At 49.6% G+C, this 19592-nt stretch overlaps 6 protein-coding genes across 6 annotated transcripts; 3 read left to right on the top strand and 3 right to left on the bottom strand.

The window, feature by feature from the left end:
- The first annotated feature begins 112 nt into the window (after positions 1–112).
- V8C40DRAFT_250967 (eIF3 subunit 6 N terminal domain-containing protein) lies at positions 113–2241 on the top strand. Its single transcript, XM_083217090.1, has 2 exons — positions 113–655; positions 745–2241. The coding sequence occupies exons 1-2, from the start codon at positions 251–253 to the stop codon at positions 1657–1659; spliced, it is 1320 nt and encodes a 439-aa protein (XP_083070843.1). The 5' UTR covers positions 113–250; the 3' UTR covers positions 1660–2241.
- Positions 2205–8592, bottom strand: V8C40DRAFT_58479 (anaphase promoting complex subunit 1). Its single transcript, XM_083223161.1, has 3 exons — positions 5541–8592; positions 5018–5478; positions 2205–4962 (listed from the first exon to the last, which is right to left on the bottom strand). Exons 1-3 carry the CDS (start codon positions 8362–8364, stop codon positions 2389–2391), a joined length of 5859 nt encoding a protein of 1952 aa, XP_083070842.1. The 5' UTR covers positions 8365–8592; the 3' UTR covers positions 2205–2388.
- A 160-nt stretch (positions 8593–8752) lies between these two features.
- On the top strand, positions 8753–13474 carry V8C40DRAFT_250963 (vacuolar membrane protein Vps41-like protein). Its single transcript, XM_083217089.1, has 5 exons — positions 8753–9431; positions 9488–9514; positions 9567–10528; positions 10603–12379; positions 12442–13474. Exons 1-5 carry the CDS (start codon positions 8931–8933, stop codon positions 13189–13191), a joined length of 4017 nt encoding a protein of 1338 aa, XP_083070841.1. The 5' UTR covers positions 8753–8930; the 3' UTR covers positions 13192–13474.
- A 174-nt stretch (positions 13475–13648) lies between these two features.
- V8C40DRAFT_268059 (uncharacterized protein) lies at positions 13649–14417 on the bottom strand (the record flags this gene model as incomplete). The annotated part of the gene is made up of 3 exons (XM_083219925.1): positions 13649–14154; positions 14207–14266; positions 14345–14417. 3 exons carry the CDS (start codon positions 14415–14417, stop codon positions 13649–13651), a joined length of 639 nt encoding a protein of 212 aa, XP_083070840.1.
- Positions 14418–16521: 2104 nt separating this feature from the next.
- On the top strand, positions 16522–18527 carry V8C40DRAFT_250959 (GPR1/FUN34/yaaH family-domain-containing protein). The gene is made up of 2 exons (XM_083217088.1): positions 16522–17501; positions 17568–18527. The coding sequence occupies exons 1-2, from the start codon at positions 17179–17181 to the stop codon at positions 18151–18153; spliced, it is 909 nt and encodes a 302-aa protein (XP_083070839.1). The 5' UTR covers positions 16522–17178; the 3' UTR covers positions 18154–18527.
- V8C40DRAFT_250958 (uncharacterized protein) lies at positions 18524–19397 on the bottom strand. Its single transcript, XM_083217087.1, has 2 exons — positions 19043–19397; positions 18524–18965 (listed from the first exon to the last, which is right to left on the bottom strand). Exons 1-2 carry the CDS (start codon positions 19389–19391, stop codon positions 18718–18720), a joined length of 597 nt encoding a protein of 198 aa, XP_083070838.1. The 5' UTR covers positions 19392–19397; the 3' UTR covers positions 18524–18717.
- Between the last annotated feature and the right edge of the window lie 195 nt (positions 19398–19592).

Genomic DNA, 19592 nt, shown 5'->3' with positions numbered 1-19592 from the left:
GATGCGCCGCAAAACTTTGGTTCTTTGGCGACAGAAATCGGCGGATATTCGGGTAAAAAAGCGCAAACCCCCCCACACCACTTTGTGTATTCGCGAAATTCACCAAAAATCTGCCCCTCCATTTACAGGCGACCTTTTTGCAGAATTAGCGACGAAATCCTCCTCATTTTCGACCGACCAAAGGAAACACCCCAATACCCCCGTTTACCTCGCCGCGGTCAGACTCTTCACCTACGAAATTAATCTCATCATGGAGGATATTCTGAAGGCCCTGCCAGCCGATGGCGCGTCAATCATGCCCAAGGTTGCGCCGCACCTGAGCCGTCACTTGCTCTTCCCGCTTATCCAGTTCGAGGGCGACCAGGCCGAGGAGAAGGGCGATTCCGAGCTGGCCAAGAAGATCCTGTCAGGCAAGATTCAGCTGCTGGACGATACCAACATGACGGACTACGTAGCGTCGCTGTACTGCGAGCTGCACGGAGTTGCTGAGGCCCCGGCCGAGTACACCAAGAAGAGACAGGATGTGCTGGCACAGCTGGACAAGTACGAAAAGGCGACGGAGCAGATTGCAAACCTCCTAACCCAGGACGAGGTCGTCAACGGGCTGAGAAGCGACAAGGTTGCCAACTTGGAGTTTCTCAAGAACCAGCACGGAGTAGGTGGAAATCCTGGCACAAGCAAACCAATGAAAATGCCTTGCGTGTCCGAAAATGCTAACGCTGTTGTCTCCTTTTTTCCCCCTAGGTCACTATTGAGATGGTAAATGCTCTCTATGATTTTGGACAGTTCCAGTTCCGATGCGGTCAATATGGCCCTGCTGCCGATATGCTCTACCAGTTCCGAGTTCTCTCCACCGACAATGACAAGGTGGCCGCTGCTACATGGGGAAAGCTTGCTTCCGAAATCCTCTCTACGAACTGGGAGTCTGCTGTTGATGAGCTTAAGAACGTCCGAGAGGGTATCGATACGAGACTCTTCAACAACCCTCGAGCTCAGCTTGACCACCGGACCATGCTTATTCACTGGTCTCTCTTCCCCCTGTTCAACTTTGAGGGTGCCCGGGAACCCATCCTGGACATGTTCTTCTCTGCTTCCTACATCAACACCATTCAGACCTCTTGCCCCTGGATCCTGCGGTATTTGATTGCCGCCGTTATCACCGGCCGCACACGTGCACGCAACAGCTCTGTCCAGCAAAAGCAGCTCAAAGACATCGTTCGATATGTTCGACAGGAAGCCTACGAGTATGCTGATCCCATTACCCAGTTTGTCAACGCCCTCTACATTGCCCACGACTTTAACGCTGCTCGTGAGGCTCTCCGCATGGCCGAGGAGGTGTGCCGCGGCGATTTCTTCCTGGCTGCGTCCACTGATGCCTTTGTCAACGCTGCCCGACACCTCATTTGCGAGAGCTACTGCAAGATCTTCAGCCGAATGAACATCAGGGACCTGAGCGCCAAGCTTGGCCTGAACCCTGATGATGGAGAGAAGTGGATCGTGAACCTGATCCGCGAGACGCGCCTGGATGCCAAGATTGACAGCCAGGATGGCACTGTCATTATGAACCACCCTCCCAACAACGTTTACCAGCAGGTCATTGAGAAGACCAAGGGCGGATTCTTCAGGACACAAGTCCTCAACGCTGCTGTCTCCAAATAAAGTACCGAGACTGCTAGCAGATGTATTCGTAACAATCAATTAGCAAAGCGAACACTCGTCTAGAGATCGACTTTTTTGAGTAAGGGAAGGGGGGTGGTTTCGAGGAAAGATGATGCTCATGCCTCACTTCTAAAACTCCGAGATTTGAAGAGGCAAAGGAGGACATACCTTTGGGCTCACGGACGGGATGGGTTTATTGAAGACACCAAAAAGAACCGGCGATTTTCACATTTCGAGGCTCCTCCAAAAAGAAAAGGGGAAATGAAAAAGAGCAAAGAGCAAAGAAAACGGTAGACCGGCCCTGTTTTGTTTATATTCTTATCTCTCTCTCTATCTCTGTAGTGATGCGGTTTGCATTGCATGGCGTTTATTCGGATAAGACAGGGACAGGGAGGATGTCTTCTTGAGGGAGGGAGCAGGGCTGTAATGAAATTATTCCTTTGTGCAATGATGAGAAGTTTTTAAATATTGTCGATTCTTTTGCTGTGTGTTATGATGCAATGTGAAGGTTATGTACGTTAGGTTTCTCTGAGTTGCTCACATCAAAGTAGCATTTGAGTGCTGGCTAAACATTACCATGAAGTACTTCTCGTGTTTCTCAGGCATGTCTATCATCATTTTCTACTCTACCTGATTATATGCCACTGATATTCATAACGCTACCATGATCATGATTCAATTGCCACAACATTCCAATAACAAAACGTCCACACACTCCAGCCCAACCTACTACTGCTCATGTTGTCGGGCCACCATCCATACTTTCCCCTTCAAAGCCTCAATAGCACTATCTCTCATCCACCAAACACCCTCCGCTTCATCCTCCTCTATCTCTTCATGCTGTGCGGGAGCATCCTCTTTCGGTTCGTCCTGAGAGTTTGCCGGCTTTATGGTGCTCTGGCTATCCGTCATGGCCGTCAACGAGGATTGGCGGAGGTTATCGCGAGAGTCGCCCCATTCGAAGAGCAATCTCGCACCTTCGAGGCGCTCTCTATCGCCGCCTTCCATGACGCCCCGCTCCATCTCGAGCCTTGCATCCACGGCGCTCCCCATACCACCTTGCTGTTCGTCACCGGCATCCAACAAGGCTGCTTTCTCTGCGTAGCTGAGATCTTGCAAAGCATCCAGGCTGAGGATCCACTCTAGGGGATTCTCGCCCTTTTCTTGCTCGCCGAGCGCTCTCAGGGTTGACGTGAAGGTGCCCTCGCGCGGTGGCCGTCTACGGAGAAAGAGATTATGCGTCTGCGCGAATGTTTTTCTGAGTTCCTCGTTTGAGAAGTCAAGTTCAACATCCCAGTATTGTGGACCACCAGCAGTGGTCACGCTGGATATCTGATCGAGAGGAGGCAGCAGACATGGGGTTGTTCTCGACAATACTGACTCAATAGACGAATTGCCTCGCATCTTGATATGTACAGGTACAGAGACGGTTTGGCCTGTGAGTGCATCCTTGGCGACAAGACAGCGTTGTTCGGCCGCCAGGACCCAAAAGTGTCTAAAGGCCTGAAGATGCGATCGGTTGTCCATAACATTTACCGGAAAAATCGGATAAAAGGCCACCAGCAGTGCTGCGATTGCTTTGTTACTGGATCCAAAAGTAGCAGTGCCACAGCCAAGGAATAACGCTCCAATGGCAAGATGGGCTGCGAGATGTGAGCCATAAGGCGTATCAGGATCATCCCTTCCATGCAGAGCCCGAAGTCGACGGAGGACAGGGATGTCACCCGTGCCAGCCATGACAATAGAGCAAGAAACTGCGAGAATATCCTGGCACATTCGGGCATTTGTTCTAGCTAGCTCTTCGTCGTAGAGGGGAGCGGCATCAGGATGCATTCTGGGCGTTGCCGGCAGCCCAGTAATACGCATGAACTGATCTAGATAATGCAACAGTAAATCTCGCACTTTGGGGGAGGCACTTCCGGAGAAACGAAGAGCGATAGCAAAGCAGAGGCCTGTCAAAATACTGAAAAAGGGCAGGTCGGATGATCTCAGCTTGGTCGTGTTGTGTAGTTTGTGCCGTGAGCGATACGGAACAGGAAGGCTTTTCTGAATCCAGTCAAACGTGGGTTCAATTTGAGACCAAAGAATGAGATTTTTTGTCATAGTCCGCAGGAGAAGAATATCGGGACGAACGTAGTCAAACTGAAGCACCGAATCGGGAATATCGATCTTTCGCGCAACAATCTGATCCTCCGATTTCATGAAGATAAGTGCAATGGCCATGACTGCACCGGCGGAGGCCCGATCCAGAACATGTACGATCTCAACATTCTTTGTTGCGGTGGCGTGTGTGATAAGTTTTTCTGTGAGACGCATGTCGTGTAGGCCCTTGAGATCGTTTCCCTTGCCAAGATTGATGAAGCCAAGTGCTAAACCGGCCGCAAGGCGATAACATTCACTCCTCAGGGGCTCTTCTTCATCTTCGTCGTCGACATGCTCAATTTCTGAAAGCATTATCTCGCTCATACGTCGGTGTTGGCTACCACAGTATAAAAGACCAATTCCCATGATGCCGGACGTTTGAGTGAGGGGTGAAAGGTTAAGTTCCGCAGCACCTCGCGGGAGCATGCGGGTAGCGTGTACGGAGAGGAGGCGAGTTATGAGAGAATCCATGGTGCCCATGTATGACGCGGCGAGACCAAGTAGCAGGCCGATGGAGGTCATCGTATGTTTTGGCGTAAGGTACTTAAAAGCTACCCATTTTGCAACGCCTTTGAGATGGCCGTTCAGTCCAAGTGCTAGCAGAAATCCAGCATGCCGGTTGCTCATGTCTTGGCTCGGTTTGTTGTACAGAATCCACGAAGTATCAATGCCCTTTGCTTGTGGGGAAATTGCCAGCCCAGCCGCGACACCTTGATGGAAGAATCCCCAGCAAACCTTCTCCTCTGTGAATAAGGTCTTGTCCACGCCTACAGTGACGTTGTTAGGCTTGACAACACAGTTCAGGTTGAACCCGCCAATATGGAATTTCTGGGTAATTAGAGGGAAGCGAAGGCTGTAAAAAAGAAGTCCTCTCCCTGCTGGAATAGCCAGGGTTCCGGCGGCAATCCTAGAAACCAGCTCTTTCTGCTTCTCTAGATATTCACTTTCAGGCAAACCTGGGTCTTGTGGCAGACTCACGACTCTAGGTTTATGAGTTGCCAGCAAGTCTCGAGCTTCTTGAAGGCGGCGGTCGTCCCTAAAGAGTGCCCGAATCACAGATTGTCGCTCGGTTCCTTCACCTTCGTCATAGCCCTGGCTATTTGTTTGCTCAACACTTTCACAGAGCAACTTGTATTCCCAACTTGCAGTATGTGTTGGTGTCTGATTTGCTTGTTAGTAGATTGCTCTAAAGCATGGGGTAATAATAGTAACTCACTAATATATTGGACATGGCCGGACGATGACGCTTATTGGAGGTGAGAATCAGGCTTATATCAGTCCTCTTTACCAGCTCCAGCATCTCATCCGACCAGGAAGAAGGAGGATGAGGTTGGCAGAGCGCTATGGCATCCTGAAGAGGTATCAAAATAGCCTCTGGGAGGGTTTCAAGGACATGATTAGTTAAGCTGCACTCTTTCATAGCTTCCACCATTTGCACTGCTGTGGTGTTTGCTTTTATGAGCTTGAAGAAGCGTTTAAACATAAGGGTTCGGGGGAGAATAGAATGCCAGCGGTTGTCAAAGTTTTTATCAGATTCGGATAATCGCGCGGCAGCATAAAAGATATCTGCTGGAATGATGTAGTGTTGGTCATGAAGCCCTATAAAACGGGATTGAATCCATTCCAGTATATCTGGCCTGGCCAGTGGCTCAGAGATTGGCGGCTTCAGGCGAAGTTCTGTAATGAATAATCCATTAGTAAAGGAGCTGGTCTAAGAAATAATAATAACGAAACCATACCTTGATCGTGACGTGGGTCGAGGTCTTCTTGTATCCCCAGTTCATAAAATGACGAGTAGTTGTGCCACTTTAACCATCTAGCAATTTGGCATAGGATCACACGAAGATCGGCTCGACCGGATGGCAGGTATTCTGCGGACATAATGTTAAGTTTCTGTTCCTCTGACAAAAGGTGGAGAGCCATGAAAACATCCTCAGCAGCTTTTCGTCTGTATTCAGCACTTCTGCCTAGAGCAGTTGGGAGATATCCGGAGGGCCCGAAAGCATTAATCCCAAATGAAGAACCCATATATTCCTTGGCCAGAATAACATGCCTAGAAATGAATTTTGTGCCGAGACCCTGGGTGATGTTTTGAGAAGTGGTTTCCTCTTCATCATCAATGACCCATTGCCATCCGCGATTGATCATCCAGGCTGGGCACCCAAGAGAGTTTACAGTTTCTCCCATTTCAAGAGATTTCCAGTCATCCGAATCCCTAAGGGAGGCGTACGACCCGGAAGGATGCCTCCGCTTCCGAACGGAAAGTCTCTCAGACGGGGGATTTCGGGCTTCTGACCGGTCGAGGTTTAAGAATAGTGCCAGGAGCAGGATGGTCAAGGCAGACCATTCCACATTGCCATCTGCTTTACCTTGGCTACAGAGCCATTGCATGGCATGAAGCCACCCTGTGTGTATCCGTTCTCCAACTGAATCAGGAAAGACACTTCTGCAGATGTTGAGAATAGCAGACACCGGAGCACAAGATGGCCGCAGCTGGATTTTCAACTGATGGAGACGTCCTTGCGTGTCAACTACGTCGACCACTCCGCGATGCCTGGAGTGGCAGACGCCCACAATACTGCCATTAGTGAGATCTATGATTTCGCTCTTTCGCTGCCTGACGTCTCTGTCGACTGCCCTTCCACGGAACTGTAGACTCTTTGTGTCGTCGACAAAAAGGAGAGAAAGCGAGAGTTTTGTCATCTCACTCCAGGGTGCCTGAGTGCTCAGCTCATGTCGACCGTCCATGGATTCCGACAGCACAAGGATTGCAGACTGGTCTCCATCGATTATTTTGCATGAGTCGACCACGTTTTGCGCTCTCCGTAATTCGCCTGGCAAAACTGATACTGCAATCGTGGAAGATGACACCTTACGCCCAGAGGTAACAACAGTCTTTTGCTGTAGTTTGAGAGAAAAAGTAACCAGTTGGAGGCGTTTCTCCATAACTTCTTGGATACCTATAAGCAATTGGCCCGTATGGCAATCATTTGTAGCAAAAGGAGGGGCTGCAAGAACAAAAACTTTCGCCTGATTCCGAGAAATGCCGCCGAGTGGTGAATAGTGAACGTTTGAGCTATCTATCGGTATGATATGGATTTTGCTGAAGAGCATTTCATGTTGCAGTCCGTCAAATTCACGGTCATCAAGCCGTATATTTTGGAGGCGATCATCTAAGCCGCCATCTAATGGAGCTTCCAACAAACTCCCGAGGCTATGATGAACCTGGTGAATATAGGAAGAGCTGGAACGGCCATGATTACCAAGAGAATCATGTCTTTTGGAAGACACACCACTGAGAAGTGATGTTTGGTCTGGGAAGATTGCTCTGTCGTAGGAGGCCGAGAGATCTGCACGAGCTAGCATTGAACTCAGCCTGCGTGAGCTCCTCCGCCCAACTCCAGAACTTTCCATATCTTGCCTTTCCAACAAATCCAGCGGTTTCTCGACCTTTTCGCTTTTGCGTGATCGCTTCCCTGGCAGCGGTGCGCCAAAGCTGTCACGATGATTTGCTTGTACCGGGGTAGATGCGCCGCTAGCAAATCCAGGCTGCATGGAGCTTCGACGTCGAGACGCCTTTGTGCTTGGACTTGCGTGACGCTTAATGAAGTGATCCTCATGTTCCAAATATGACAACCTCCAGATTGTGTAGGCATTAGCCTCGCGGTTGATGGTGACGCCAAGTATCAGAGGCTCATGGGGATGTTCAGGGGAAGTACCAGGGATAACGACTTTCTCAACGTAGAGTATTTCTTCAGCGGGATCGAGAAAGCCATGCATCTTTGAAGCTTTATTTCTATTTCTTCGAGTTGACGTCGCTTTCTCAGCATCTGTCACAACAAGCCCGATGTCTAACAACGGATCGGTGAGAGCCACAAGTCGAGGCCAGTGAGATTCAGGCTGCTCTAACGGCGCATCCCACATGTTTTCCAGCGTCAAATTCAGTCCTACCGGTAGCAGCTTGGGATTTCCGAGGCCCTCCACGGAGAAAGCAGTTTGCTGAGAGCCTCCGAATGCAGTCAGCTGAGACGACACGAAAGAGTTGGGCGGAACCCGAGGAAACTTCAAGGCAATCGGCGCCAAGTTCTCGGCCTTTTGTTTCGTCTGTATGAGAACTCCAACAGGGGCGGCACAGGCTGATTCAACTTCAAACGGCATGTGGACTACGTGACTTGTCCCCGATAGCATGTAGATATGGGCCTGGGTTTTGAGAAAGACCACCAAGCCCTTTTCAAGGGCTACAGGACGCTGGCCCACGGCACCAGAAGCCTTGCGGTTACCGCCTCCATCTTCCGAGGCTGGAAAATATGTGAGAAGGGCTTGTGTGATAGATTCCTTTTCGAGATCGAATTTGAACGATTTGCGGAAAATGCCCCCACGGCACCAAACCACACATCTGTCGGTAGTGAGCAACTCGTCCTCTACCTGGCTTCCATCCCCGTCATCGGTAAAAATCTCCCAGGAATAAGACGAAGCAGGCGGATCTGGAGGTAGCAGCTGTTCGTCAATAGCATGCCGAAGCCCTGCCGGTTGATGCAGCCCTAGAGATTGAACAGTTGCCATGCTGGACGATGAACTCCATACGCCGGCTGGCAATGGCTTCGATTTGTCAATATTGCCGCCCACTTAGTGATTGCTGGAGCTCGGCCCAGGCATTGTATCCCATGCAACGGCTGCAATCTAAGCGTGCGGCTAATATTCTTGTCAGGACATGTATGTTTCTTTTTGTTGACTCTGAAGCATCTGAAGATGGGAATATTCGCGTGTCGGCGCGTGGTTGGTGGTTGAGCTTTGGTGGGGTCGACTGCGATTGAAAATCCGGCGTTGGATCGATAGGCAGCCTGTTTCAGGGCGCTGACCACTAAACGACGGGCTCCCTTAAGGCTCAAGCACTAGCGGCATAGCTCTCTGTAGCTCGTGACGTAGATGCGACCCGGCATCAATAGCTGCCCATCAGGTACCCAAACTGCGGAGTACCTGCATTGGCATCCTGGCAGCAGCATCATCACCGCCTTGCTTTGCTTCCAGTTTCCACTCTATTGAGCGGCAGCCGGGCGCTGCAAGCTCTAAAGCCCGAATTGAACCAAGGACCGCTGGAGATCCAGCATGACATATGCTCTATTGCCATCATGACAGGACGGTCGCCCCAGCAGTCAGAGCTTCGCGAAGTTCTACCAATACCCGATGCGCCCAGCGACAGCTCCACGGCAGCCAACGAGACGGAAGACAGAGACAATGCGCAGTCCCTCTCTACAGGGTCGTTAAAGAATAAGAAGTCTGAGGACAGACCGACTGAAATGGCGGAGAAGAGTGTTGAGAGCGGTGCGATTGGGAAAGATGGCGGTGACGAAGCTGGCAAGCCAAGCGCCAAGGTAGAGGGCAAGGAGGACGATGACGATGACGAGAAAGACGATGAAGAGGAAGAAGATGGGGATGACGAAGAGGAGGACGATGAAGAAGAAGAGGGGGAAGACGACGATGATGACGACGAAGAAGAAGAAGAGGAGGAGGAGGAGGAGGAAGACGACGAGGAACCACTGTTGAAATCAACGAGACTGACCCAACACCTCGGCGCAGTCTATCGCAATGGCGACGCGACCAGCGCTTGTCTAGTCGCGGGCGACAAGATGGTACGGGTCAACCACCGCTTACCTTTATACGAGTCTTACTGACCAAACGCATATAGATTGTCGGTACGCATAATGGCAACATCGTAAGTAATTCCAATACCATCTCACAGCTCATATGGCTAAAAGGCCGCCTAGCACGTCATCCAATTGCCTGGATTCAATACTCTACGAGTATATCATGCGCACTCAGCTTCCGTTACTAGCATATCGATATCACCGTATCCTCCCCCCCTTCCAGACGAAAAAGCCGAGATGATACAACGAGCACAGACCGGTTTAGTTGGGCCACCAGCAAGACCATCTGAAAGTTCTCCCTCAGCAGCAACGAAGAGGATGAGGGAAATTCCTCAAGTGCCTAAAATACCTTCGAATGACATCTATATTGCTACATCATCGATGGACGGTAATGTTTGTGTGCAGTCCTTAGTCGACCTGAAGGATGTTCAACTTCGAAACTTTGCCAGACCCGTACAAGCAGTCGCTTTGTCACCAGACTACAAGTCAGATCGAACATATTTATCGGGCGGGCGGGCAGGACAACTCATTCTCACTGTAGGCGGTGGCCCAGGTCGAAGTACCTCCACTACAGTTGGCACTGCGGCTGCTGTGGCATCTGACTGGCTTTCTACAATAGGCGTCAAGAATAGTGGCGGAAAAGATACGGTGCTTCATTCTGGTGAGGGAACGATTAATACTATCAAATGGTCTCTCTCAGGAAAATACGTTGCATGGCTCAACGAACATGGAACCAAGATTATGAGATCCAAGCTTCATCTCGATAACACGGAGATTGAAGACGCTTGGAAAAGGATTGGTCACGTTGACCGACCACATACCAGCGAATGGGAGACGATGGCTGGCGTTTGGAAAGGTCGCGCCGAGTGGATAGATGAGAAGTCGGTCGAAAGTGATGAGTCGGAGGACTCTCACGATGCTGCTACTGCTTCTTCACCTACCGTGTCAAGCACAAAGACTTTTGAAAGGCTTCTTGTTGGCTGGGGAGGAACAATGTGGATTATTCATGTTCACCCGGGAGGCGTCGGCCATGGTAAGCAGGCTGGCGAAAAAACCATTGCGCGTGCCGAAATAGCCAAGATGTAAGTGGCTCCTTTTATCTTGATACCTTTTTTGTTGGAAATTATCAATTGGTATCATACTAACAGCTATCTAGTCTTCATATAGATTGCATCATTTCTGGAATCTCTCTGTACGCCCAGAATCAATTGCTAGTATTAGCATTCAGCTCTCCAGAAGATGAAGGCGATACCGCAGAAGACGACATATCCGGTCCATCACATGCACGGGACGCATCTAAGAAACACAAATCGAAGCATTCCACATCATCTGCAGATGTTGAGCAACAGCACAGCCAGCGACAACGCTTGAACGCTCTGCCTCCCGAGCTGAGGTTAATTGATCTCAAGTCTCAAGCTGAGGTAGATCGGCACAGTCTCTCCATTAATCGTGTTGATAGGCTTTCTGCTGCTGACTATCACATGTGTCTCCTACCTGCACGGAATGCCGCCTCCGTAGTGGCATCAACGAAGAGCGCTTTGGAGGCACTTGCCGGTATCGGGTCGGAAATGTGGAATGTTGCGGTTAACCCAAGATCCTTGTTCAGCTCTGGCGCCAGTATCATGAGCGGAGGTAGTGGTGATGATGGCGCTTCCGTTTACAAAGCTGGGAGCATTGCAGGCACTATACGATCGAGCCCCATCAGAACTAGAGTTCCTACCGTACACCCTACATTGTCCAAACCAGGGGTCAAAATATTCCTTCATAGTCCCTACGACTGCGTTCTAGCCACCAAGAGAGATCTTTCTGATCATCTCACGTGGCTGTTGGAGCGTGAGCAGTACCGACAAGCGTGGGAACTTCTCGACGAAAACCCTGAAATTTTGGCCGAGTCATTCGATGGCATCAACGATCCAGCGATGCCTCCTACGCCGTCCAAACACCCGGGCGGAGCCGATGATTTCTTTGACGACGAGTCCGTGGCAGACACTACTCAAAGAAACATGTACTCGGCTGTAGAAAAGGAGAAGAGGCGAGTTGGTGAGCTGTGGATCCGGGAAGTGATTGATGACGGTGACTGGGAGATGGCTGGCCAAGTCTGTGGCAAGGTTCTCACGACTCCCGATCGCTGGGAGAAATGGGTTTGGACCTTTGCAGGTGCCAACAAGTTTGACGAAATCACGAAACACATGCCAACAAAGCCTATGAAGCCGCCATTGCCAACGACCATATATGAGGTGCTTTTGGGACATTATATACAAAATAACAAGCCTCGGTTCAGAGAATTATTAGACCTATGGCCAACCGATCTTTTCGATATCCCTGCTATTACAACGACGTTGGAGAATCAGCTCAAGTATCGCGATGTTCGTGAGAACAGCGTCGAAGATGGCGAAAGAGGTCGGGATTGGAAAATCGTCGTAGAAAGCTTGGCCAAGCTGTACGAAGCTGGTGGCCGACATCGTGATGCGCTCAGATGCTATATCAGACTTCAAGACGCAGACTCAGCATTCCGGTTGATCGGTGACTACCACCTTGCGGACGCCGTAGCAGACGACATTCCTGCATTCATCGGACTACGTGTCTCCCCCGAACGACTCAAGTATATGGACGAGCATCAACTGGTTGCAGCAACCGCCGAAGCCATTACTCTGCTGGTTGATGAGGCTCAACATGGCCTTGTGCGGCCTGAAGTTGTCGTAGAGCAGCTGCAAGCAAGAAATCTCCAGTTATACCTGTTTTTCTACCTGCGTGGATTATGGAAGGGCCAAGGAATCGCAGAGCACACTGGAGAGAATCTCGAACGGCTGATCCTGGACAGTCAATCTTTAGTGGATAACTTTGCGGATCTGGCCGTCCGCCTATTTGCCACCTATGATAGACCGCTGCTCATGGAATTTTTGAAGACGTCGACCTCTTATGGATTCGAAAAGGTATGGTGTTTAACTCCCCTCCATCCCAAACTCGATAGCTGCTTACACCATTCGTGAACTAGGCCGTCCAAGAGTGTGAACAGCACTCATACTACGATGAGTTGGTATATCTTTATTCCAAGACTGGTCAAATGAAGCGCGCACTGTACCTCATTATAGACCGGTTAAACGATGTCAACAAGGCAATAGATTTCGCGAAGGAGCAGGACGATCCTGATTTGTGGGAAGACTTGCTAAACTATAGCATGGATAAGCCGAGCTTCATTCGTGCGCTCCTTGAGCAAGTTGGTACGACCATAAACCCAATAACTTTGGTTCGACGAATACCGGAGGGTCTTGAGATTCAGGGTCTAAGAGAAGGACTTATCCATATGATGAAGGAGCATGAACTTCAACACAGCATAAGTTGGGGTGTAGCGACAGTTTTACGAAGTGAAGTTGCGACAGCTCAGAATGAGCTTCGAACAGGCCAACGGAAAGGCATCAAATTCGAAGTCCTTTCGACTGATGAGGGAGAAACTGCTGAGGATGAAAAGTCTGAAGGCGTCCCGAAGCCTGGGCAATGCGCAAAATGTCTCGAGACATTCACAGAGTACGAGATGGAGGCATTGATGGGATTTGTGTGCGGGCATGCGTTCCACGTAAGCCATTTGCTCGAAATGCTACACAAAGGCAAACAAAACGACATTGATCTTGGAAATGGGCCAGAAGAGGGAAGTCGCTATTCAGTTGGTATGAAGGTTATGAAGGCGAGGTTGCTGAGGGACAAGGTGAGGGGAGGTTGTCCAATTTGCCACCCAACCGAAGCTTAGAAGTGTATGTATGTACATTGGGCGTTTCATTTTATATATCCCTGGGTCCTTTCATAATCTATTGTCTAAGCATGGGGGAGATAGAAGATTTGGTAATTAATTATTGTTTTGAGGAACTTTGATGCCTTTAGGTAGATAATGGTGTGAGTTATGAGGCCAAATGTTGGGAATTGTATGGCATGAAGAAGAGACAAAGCAAGGATTGAAATTCACGCGTGAACATATATTTTATCTCACTTCCAAGAGGCGTTAAGGTGATTTTTACAATTAAAGGCATTTAGAGCAAATCTATTCCTGTTCGCCTATCACGACCATGCCACTGAATATTTCCCAAATGTGCAAATCCAGGTTTAACCTTATAACCTGTCCCAACTGCCAATTTCCATCGAAAATGTCATGTATATGACGAATCTGATAAAAGCACCGCGGCTCTTTCGTAGTAGAAAGAAGTGATCAGTTACATGAAAAGAGTCATGACCATGGCGAGACCGCCAAAGGCCACGCCAGAGATGGCCTTGAGAGCCACTCCAGCGCTGGTGCGGTCTGGGGCAGAAGGAGCCGTCATGCTGCCAGAAGGGCTGTCATGGCTCATGACCGACGTTGAGTTGGTCTGCTGCTTGCCCGTGACGGAGCCCGAGGCCGTAGTCGTGCCGCTGGTGACGGCGGTAGAGCCAGTGGCAGCAAGGACAGAGTTGGTCTCCAGCGATGGGCTGCCAAGGGTATCAGTAGTCGAAACCACCGTGACAGTAGGCTCAGGAACACCAGGATCAACGTGAGACCAAGCAGTGGTTGGGATAGGCTCGCCGATGGGAGTGACGGACACGGCCTGAGTGGTCGATTCGACAGAGGCAGAGTAGCCGATGGAGGACTCAGGAACAACTGCGTTGGTAGCGGTGGTGATGGAAACCTGGCACTGGGTACTCTCAATGACGGTGCAGTAGTTCATGGAATACATGAGGATGCCTAGACTGGGTTAGTGATTTGAGAGGTTCATGGTTAGGGGGGCAGAACAAACCGTTGGAAGTGGTGGTGCCGATCTGCTGAGTCTCAACAGTGACAGTGGACTGGCTATCCGCTAAAGAAGGTTCAGTCAGTCATTGTAAATTAATGTGAAACTGTTCACGGCAATTGTTGAGAAAATAGGGATGCTCACAATACTGAGTGGTGGCAAACGCGCCGGAAAGGAGAAGGCTAGCGAGAGCCATGGTCATCTTGGGCGTGGCCATTGCAACGTCAGTTAAGAGGAGGAAGTCGATGCTGTTGATGATAGAGATTTCTAGAATGAATCTATTAGCAAGAAGTCACTAATGTTAAAAAGACTGCTGAGGAGGAAAATGTGCTGAGCATCGCGTGCTAGAAGTTGGAGAGGGAATGCTGGCAGCGACGATGATGCCTCAGGAGGATGATCGAGTTGTTAAACGGCATGGAAACAATACCTTAAGCGTAACGTCTTTCACGAGAGGGTAATTGAAATGAAATACCTTGAAAGTGTGGTGAAGATGGTTTGCTCGTGGAGTTGCGAGATGGTGACGGGGGAGGAAGAAGAAGCAGAAGGAGGAAATTCAGCAGGGAGGTAAATATCTACAGCCCCACAATTGTGTTGGCGAAGAAATCAGTAAACGCGTCTTTAATTTGATTCTATTTTTTCCCTATGCAGGTAAATATTCATTGGGAATTTCGGGGGTGACAAGTGGTGGACAGCTGGCAGCGGAAGATGGTTGAAGCAGTGAATCACAGTCACAAGAGTTGACAATCGCCAAGATCATATGGTGCGATAAATAGCGGAATTGCATGACGAATAAATTATTTTGAATAGTTCTCGAAAGCTCTTTTGTTTATTTCTATTTCGCTGTGCAAGATGATATATTTGGTGGTGTTTGATAGGCCATGTGGGAGAGTGCAGGAAGGGGAAGAGATTACTACTGAGTACTACATGAAAGAATTCTCGACAACAGGGGATAGATGAATCTTATGGATTTGCATGTTACACGCGTGAAATCCAGTGCAGCACATTGTCGCGGATTTCGGGAATTTTGATATGGAAAACGACATATCTGTGCCATCTCGTTTGCCGCCTGCCGCTTCATTTCCCCCTCCCGCGCAGTTGCATAGTACCTGTATACAGCACAACTCGGTGTACCAGAGCAGCACTGTCAAATCGCAATCAGAGTTTACATAATGAATTCAAAGAATTCAACGATCCCATCTATTGCATCTAAACCGGAAAGGAGAGAAAATCACCAAGTCCTACAAACTACCTATGCGGAGGGGTTTCGACTTGTTGTGGACTCAATCACGATACCACGCAGCTGTCCGTTCTGTGGCACCAACCAGCCGATACAATGGCACCAATTAGTTTCATCTTACTCAGGCATCAAGTCTTTGAGCAGATTTTGTTTTGCCTACTCAAATATTATACTCCTCTAGTTTCTTTTTAAACTCGGTTTCTTCTTTAATGTTGCTCCTATACCTACAAGCAGGGGCGTCGGTTAAGTTCCTTGGCCGTGGGATGAGCATAAAGTCTAAAGCACAAGTACAAAATACATGATACTCCCGTTGTCAGGTGATAGGAAAATAATAAAACCACAACGCCATCAATAAACTTTTTCTTCACTAGAAACCAACTCATGAAGCAGAAGTACAAGACACGAGGAAAACCTTGGAAGTTTTACTCCATCGCCATTTGACCGCGCAACAACGGCAGCTTGTTATGCCGAAGTTCTCATCTCCATTGCCCCGGTCTCACTAAAAACTCCAGCCTCGTATGTCTTCGTCGGTCTTTCTGCGGGCATTTGCCCGACTTGTGCGTGAGATGGCCTCAAAATCCGATGCCTGTCTCAGCTTAAACTTTTGCGAGCTAGCATCGCATGCAAGGCCGGCAATTGTGCTTACTACTGTCACGGCTCCCACTCCCCACCAGATGGCCGAGAATGGAAAGCTGATCGTGTCCAAGTCGAGCCACTCCGCGTCCCCAATTGGGCCACCAAAAGCCTCTCTCCAAAGCCTCTCATACCTCTGAGCCATGCATCTCCAACGAGGGGCCATGTGTTGGAGCGCCACGCCTGACTCAATCTTGTCACCATTGGCTGTTGAGTGGGCACATCATGATGAGATCAAAGACCAGGCCGTGATGCTTCAAGGCGGGGCCCCAGACCCAGAAAAGATCCATGGAATTCACTATTGGCGCCACGAGTCTCCTTGGCTGGTTCTCCAACCGCCTGCCAACCCTCCAACCCTCCCTGCCGACGCCTCGGCACTCTTAGCTCTAAACTAGCCCCTGCTGCCATTTGCCGGAGCTCTGGTGGAGCTCGAGAAGCTGTCTCTGTAAGGCTCGACTTGCTGCCACCAACCGCAGCCACCGGTGTTAAAAGTATCAACAGTCCTGCGAATCACCACCGTCGCTAACTTCGCCCCTCGACCGTGTCCCGAGAGTTCCGGCCTCTAGCCCGGGGAAGTCACACGATGCTTGACGCTTGGCTACGGAGATAGCTTCGTATCTCATTCGGCGTTGAGGAAGCCAGTGTTTTACTCCAATCGAGCCAACCCAACCTAGTAATAAGACGGCATATCTGAATCCCGGCGTGGAGTTTGACCTCCGATGGCTGCTTTTGAGTAGCTGATCACTACTTGCTTGGACCAACTTCTGGGGCATCGAGACATTCGCCTAAAGGCGCGGCGCGAAGAGGGGAAGCAAGCTCCATACCAATAAACATCACCAAACCCCTCGGGAGAACGGAAATAGGCTAGAACCGACATACCCGACATGAGGGGAACACAGATGAGGTACGGACATTGGACACGGCACGAGAAGCAGATGGAGCCGTGTCGTCTGTATATAAACGAGGCACCCAGGAATGGCGTGTTCTTTTCTCTTGCCTTGTCTGTCTACTCGTCCTCAGACGCTTGCATTAAGTGGACATCATTGTGTCTACTCCCAGTCATCGTCGACAACTTCTTTGATACAAGATTGCAAGACTCTATACAAGTATGGCTACCCCAGGTACCGACCCCATCGAGGGACAATATAACAAAGAATCCGCGGCCGACGTGCCCACCAACGGGCATCATGTTTCCAATGGCATGGGCTCTGGACAGCAGTTCCAGCAGCCCCAGCAGTATCAGCAGTATCCGGGCTATGGACAATTTGTTCCGTTTAGCAACGCCCAAGATCCTCGGGGCGGACCTCACCAGGCCATGGTCTCCCAGGTCTACCAACCTACCCTTGGTAAGATTGGTAACCCAGGTCCTCTTGGTCTGATCGGTTTCGCTTTGACGACCTTCGTGCTCGGACTTTACCAGTGCGGTGCTGGGTATGTTCCCCCAAGAATGACCTCATTCTTTCTCTTTCACCTTGGCGTACGCTAACCCAACAATAGTCTCCCTAATTCCAATCCATTGGGCAACGTCGGCCCTGATCAGGCTGTCTTCGGTGTGGCTGTCTTCTTCGGAGGCATGGCTCAGTTTGTTGCTGGCGTCATGGAATTTGTCCTTGGCAATACCTTCGGTTGTACTCTCCACTGTTCATACGGGGCTTTCTGGCTTGCCTTTGCCATGTTCTCAGTCCCTACACTGGGCATCCAGGCCGCCTATAATGGAGATCAGCGTGCCTTTAGCTTTGCTGTTGGCATTTTCCTCATCATATGGTGCTTCCTCACCATCATCTTCTTTGTTGCGGCGCTCAAGACAAACTTTACCATCTTGATGGTGCTTGGCCTGCTTGCGCTGTCTTTCTTCTTCCTCAGCATTGCGCAGTTCGTCTCAACGGAGCACACCACTGCGGCGGTGCGATTGAACCGAGCCGGTGGTGCCTTTGCCGTCTTCTGTGCCATGTTTGCATTCTACGCTGGAGCGGCAGGCCTCATGCTCAAAGACACAACCTTTGTCACCTTCCCGCTTGGAGAGATTCCATATCCCTCAGTCAAGCGAGAGAGGGCCGCAGCCGCGGCGAAAAACGGTGTCTAGAGCCACGAATGATATCAATTCATGGTTAAAACACGCTGCTCATTTTATTGAGTACTTCATTCACATTATCCCGGCTTTCAATTACTGAGAAGGATGTAATGCGCTGAAGGATGAATTGATCGAAGACAGACAATAAGTTCAACAGGTGGGACGAATGGGGGAGTTGAATGTTGTTCGGCTTTGTCTGTGTGCACTGATTATACCCTCGCTTTTGATACCCACCTGCTCGTTTGTTTTTTTGGTTTATATAATCTCTGTGCGAAGTACCTGTGGTGGCAAGGGTAATGGCAGTGGACAAATAATATGGATGGAATACCAAGGGAAACCCCCAAGTTCAATAATTATACCCAAATGCTGCAGACGACAAAACCAACTGTTTCTCATTTTACGTTATGAAAGATTTCCAATTAAACAAATTATCAAAAGCAAAACTCGCAATGACTTGTTATACAATGATAGTGATTGCTTCCCACATTCATCTCCCATAGTGAATGGTTCTTATCAATCATGCAATCTCCCAGCTACAAATTCGCCTTTCCTTCAAATTCACCTGCCAGTTCATCATCAGTCATACAAGCTCTGCACTTCGTCAAGGGTTTCGTCTGCCTTGCCTTTTGCTTTGGCGGCAGTACCCTTTGCCTTGCCCTTCATCTCTTCTGCTTTTCCTTTCATCTCCTCGGCCTTGCCTTTGGCAGCTGACTTCATGCCCTCCGCTTTGCCTTTGGCGTGGGCCTCCATGCCTTCTACTTGGCCAGAGACGCCGCTGCTAGAAAGATCTTCGGCTGTTTCCATGACCTTGTGCGATGCCTTGGCTTTACATTGGGTAAGAAAAGATGATTGATTAGTCACGAGTACATTCTTGTAGTGAATGGTTGTAATTAAGACGTACTGGCAATGTTGATGCCGTCAACGAGCTTATCGCTCACAGCTCTGTCGATGTGCTTCAATTCATCCTTGACAGCCTCGGTGGCGGTTCTCTGCGCCGCCAACGAAGTGGTAAATGTGCGTGATGTCCGAACTGCAGCGATCCGTGACACGGGGGTCACGACTGCGGCGGTTCTGCTCACATTGATGGTTCGGGTGAGGAAAGACATGATGGATTCTGTTATTGAGCTTCGTTCAACGCTGTGATAGTTTTTTTGTGGTAATTGATTGATTAGAGAGGGGAAAAGGAATGCAAAAGAAGAAAGAAAAAAGTGTAAAAAATTAACTGCATATATACCTAAGCAATTGCACATGCGATGGGCCATAGAAAGCAAGAAAGGGCAGCAGAATAGCGAGGCAGCACTGTGAGAGACCTGGGTGGCACCAGGTCGTGATGTCATCGCCACACATGCCTCCACATGTAGAGCAGCGCAATGATGACGCAGATACGGTGAGCCTTCTAACATGTGTCTTTCTCTAGACTAAATCGAGATTTTGATGTGTAAACAGCTTTC

This window comes from Trichoderma camerunense (assembly GCF_050948025.1).
Source record: "Trichoderma camerunense strain CBS 138272 chromosome Unknown V8C40scaffold_14, whole genome shotgun sequence".
NCBI classification, from domain to species: Eukaryota; Fungi; Ascomycota; class Sordariomycetes; order Hypocreales; family Hypocreaceae; genus Trichoderma; species Trichoderma camerunense.
The sequence above is the reverse complement of the archived record's forward strand: the minus strand, read 5'-3'. Positions and strand labels throughout refer to the sequence as shown.